Below are 4,514 nucleotides of genomic sequence, written 5' to 3' on the forward strand. Positions count from 1 at the left end.
GCACCAGAGACTTGGTACAAAAGCGCACACGCGACCACAGGTGCGCGGACTGTCTTATTACACCGGACGGAGACATGTTTGGCACCTTCTATGCTGCTGTCCAAGGACACCCACTAAAACCAAAGAAACTGTGACTTTGCGCAGAATAAATCACTATTGTTTGCAGTTGCAGCAACTGTGAGGTTTACAGAGAAATCAGAGTTTGCCAATGTGGTGGTATACCATACATTACGCATCGCCAAACTGCGACAAAAAGAAGACTGGCTACTATCTTGTCTTTAAGGCAAGTGTTTTTCCCTTTTCTTAAACGGGTTTGTTTTAACAGTCACATGACGCAAAGTTTAGCTTTGAGTCAATGTGTTTTGGAGAGTGTGTGCCTGGTGGTGGAACGCGCGCTGTATTGCTGACACTCCGCAAGGAAACATGAACGGTTCTTTCTTCGACTTGACCCAAGGCGCGCTGCTGAACGGGAGTCGGACCCTCGCCGAGACTCTGCAGAACTGTTTGCAGAACTGCAACGGGACCGACGTCGCGACCAGTGACGGCGGATCGCTGGTGCTGCTGCCGCCGGACGAGCGGAAACTCTTCATCATGCGCGTCGTCCAGATCGCAGTGCTGTGCGTACTGTCGCTCACTGTCATGTTTGGCATCTTCTTCCTAGGTTGCAACCTGATGATCAAATCGGAGAGTATGATTAACTTTCTGGTGAAGGACCGGAGACCTTCGAAAGACGTGGAAGCGGTCATGATGGGACTAAGCTAAGATCCGACGCGGATAAATGATGGACTCGATATGTACGGAGATGTGTGTATATATACCGCGGCAAGCATCTTCACACACCTGTCTAAGGCACTCTCTGCGTCTTAGCGGGGAAAGAAGATATGCAACACGTTTGATTTCCTTCCGAAAATGTGTACAACGAAGACTGCTAGTGGTCAACTGACCCGTGTGTGTGCGCGACGCGTGCGTAAAGTTTGTGCGTAAGAACCAGCAATTGTTTACACGTGGGCTGATCCGTATCATTTGGAACGAATGTACTATTGCCAACTTGAACAAAGTTACAGAAAAATGTTTACAAGTTGTTACCTCAAATTAATTTGGTGATTTTTTTATTGATTGCTAATGTAATGAATGTTTTAAAACGCATGATTGTTCCGTTCTGGTTCCGACAGTGTAGCTATACTCTGTGGATGTGATGGGACGTGGGTATTTTTTAGGCTACATGTTTTTCGGTCCAGTTTCTTGGTGGCGCGTCGTGAGGAAAATACACTTGAAGTGGTGGAATGTCGCACGTTCATCAACTTCATCACCGCTTTACTGAGTGTCCTGTTCGGCAATGCACGCTGCTTGGTTTTGTAAGGTGATTGTTGGACCCGTTTTGCACTTTTGAGATCACCAAATGCTGCATGGTTTTTTGTACCTATAGAAAATGGAGAAAAAAAAGTGCAGCATGTTATCAATAAAAATATCTTATTAACCTTTTGTGTTATGTTATTTGATCCGCATATTGTAGCCTCAAATTAATTTCCTGCAGAAATAGTTTCGACAAGATTATCAGAAAAACACATTTTGGAACCACATGTGATTTTTATTTCAAATTGAAAGTGTTCCTACATGATTTGGCAATATAAAAAATTATATATTTTACAAGGCAACTGTATTCATAAGCACTGACATGTAAAAAAAAGGGACTTTTGCAGCATTTCACTTGAAAAAGGGTTCCCATTAGTTTTAGTTCAAACAAAGCAAGTGTCATTTCAAAGCTCAGATAATCTTGAACCTATAGAAAATGCAATCACTATATATCACTCAATATTCAAATGTGCATGCATCTCTATCCCTGGATCTGATCATAAATCATGGAATACAATGATCTTCGAACACATTTTGACCAAAGAGAATATACAAACACAGGATGCGGAATGAACTTCAATGAAAGCAATTATATTGATACTATAGATGCCTTTTTCTATCATTTATAATTGAACATTTTCCAAAGGACAAAAAAGACAATGACATAATCCACAAGACAGCTTAACAACATATACAGTACGATGACATGCACAGCACATCGAGGAGGCCTCTTTCACATGTGGGGGCACAGACCCCCCCATTGGGCCCTGCCACAGCACCCACAGGGAGAGCCAGGCCAGAGGGTGTGGGGCAGGCGGTAGGGGTTGTTGCAGGATAAAATTGGGGATGATGGTGCCAAGGCAGCTCCCCAGCCACCACTAATCTGCCACGGCCAACATGCCACTCCAACATCATCACACCTGACAAGTTCATACCTTGGTACCTTACATCAGATCAGGTCCTACTCACAATTGTGTATCATACTTACATAATCATGCATGCATACTTCCGAGGCAGGTTATTACTCTATTATTCATGAATTCTCTAATGAGGGTCCATGGGGTCCTAGAAGACCATTATTATAGTCTGTAACCTCCCTTCATGCGACTGTCTTTCAGAGGCTGCAGGCTCGGTTCTGGAGCTATAGAGTGAATATATTGTATCACATCAAACTATAGGTAACCTGTCCATTGGTACCAACATTGTCATGCTAGCTTGTTGGGAAGGGGGGTAAATAATGCCTCTCACCTAAAGATATCTGAATGAAAATGGGTTCTCTGGGGACCCACAAGTCTCCCCTTATGCTAATACCATGCAGTTTGGGGCAAAAACCATGCCATCTTTTGCATGCAGTACAAGTGTGTTATTTTTGCCTATTATAAAAATGGTGTATTTGAATATTTATGCATACAGGGGGAATTGCATAAGTTGGATATGACTGAAAGGCTGAGACTCCTGTGAATGAGCCCAACTGAGTCTATTTATAATATTCTTTCTAATTCTATTTAATTTTAATTATTTTTACTTAACCTCACTGCACAATTACATATTGTGACCTCTAGCATAATCACAGCCTCATGAAACAACAGACCTGGGGCATTTAGGAAATGTATGGCTTTCCAAGGTTAATTTACAATAAGCATGTATTTTTCTATGGTGTTCCTCAAGGTCTTGGTGTCTTAATGTGGTATTTTGGAGGGATTTATGACGACGATGATGATTTATATATTCTCGAGTGGGCAATTATTTAAAATTTTTGCACCAAATCTGTGTAACAAATGGTATCTACCCAAAAACAGCTTAAAACAACTTATGAGACATAATTGAATATGAGAATGGGTATAATATACTTCCATCATAACGTTCTAAGCTCTTATACGCTCTACACTTTCTAAATTGTAATGGGTGCCTAACCAAAATACAACGTTTATTACAGATTAGAAAAATGTGACACACTGAGCTGCATCTCAAATTAATCTTCAGATTCCCAGCTTTCATATGTTGTTTGGTTACGGATTTTCAAGTATTGTCCTCTTTACAGAGAGAAAGGCTAGTGCAAGAAAACACGTTGTGTGGTCCTATATGGTTTCCACTCTAGGACATTGAGGAATATGAACATTCATTTTCACCTGTGAAACATCAATTACCTCAGCCCAGGATCTTTCTCGTCATTGGACAGGACCACAGTAAGTGCATGAGTGTATACGACTCGTACCACAGCCATGCCAACACAATTTTAGAAACATTAATTGGGACGATTCTTCTTTTTGTGGTGTCTGTGTATGATCTGCATTTGGATAATTTCATACCGCACACAGTTCAATATTGAGCCCCTTGGTTCCACAGTGGGGTGAGCCAATGCCTCGTTCCCATTGCAACTTGGTGGGGATAGTGCTGTCAGGGAGGGAGAGACTCAATAACTAGAAATTATATTGAGATCAACAGTAAACCCACACCGTATAATCACATCTTAATAGCCAAAACCTGAGTATCAAGTGTGTGCTATTTATTTTTGCCGTCATATCGTAGAGGTGAGAGGCCAAACTAAGCTAGCTATCCATTCTTGAGACAATGAGCTCATATTGGATTCCCACAGCATTGGAGCTGCTCTGAGGCCAGTCTGACCGCAATCAAGGACTCCTTAGACCCAGCCAACCTCCCCTCATCCCCGGGGGCTCCCTGCTGGGCCCTGCAGGCTTTAGGACAGGTAACAGAGAAACCGTTGGTTACATTCAACCATTTTCTACCACTTTTTCCCTCAGGGTGTGTGTGTGTGTGTGTGTGTATTCCTATGTGTGTGAGCACATACCTGTGTGTGTGTGTGTGTGTGTGTTGTGTTGTGTTGTGTGTGTGTGTGTGTGTGTTGTGTTGTGTGTGTGTGTGTGTGTGTGTGTGTGTGTGTGTGTGTGTGTGTGTGTGTGTGTGTGTGTGTGTGTGTGTGTGTGTGTGTGTGTGTGTGTGTGTGTGTGTGTGTGTGTGTGTGTGTGTGTGTGTGTGTGTGTGTGTGTGTGTGTGTGTGTGTGTGTGTGTGTGTGTGTGTGTGTGTGTGTGTGTGTGTGTGTGTGTGTGTGTGTGTGTGTGTGTGTGTGTGTGTGTGTGTGTGTGTGTGTGTGTGTGTGTGTGTGTGACGTGTGTGTGTGTGCTGTGCACGCACTATGTCA

General features: G+C 42.8%; 1 protein-coding gene across 1 annotated transcript; it reads left to right on the forward strand.

The window, feature by feature from the left end:
• Positions 1 to 423: 423 nt before the first annotated feature.
• Positions 424 to 762, forward strand: rprml (reprimo-like; the record flags this gene model as incomplete). Its single annotated transcript, XM_084329851.1, has 1 exon — positions 424 to 762. The coding sequence occupies one exon, from the start codon at positions 424 to 426 to the stop codon at positions 760 to 762; it is 339 nt and encodes a 112-aa protein (XP_084185977.1).
• Between the last annotated feature and the right edge of the window lie 3,752 nt (positions 763 to 4,514).

This window comes from Notolepis coatsorum (genome assembly GCF_963971535.1).
Source record: "Notolepis coatsorum genome assembly, chromosome: 14".
NCBI classification, from domain to species: domain Eukaryota; kingdom Metazoa; phylum Chordata; class Actinopteri; order Aulopiformes; family Paralepididae; genus Notolepis; species Notolepis coatsorum.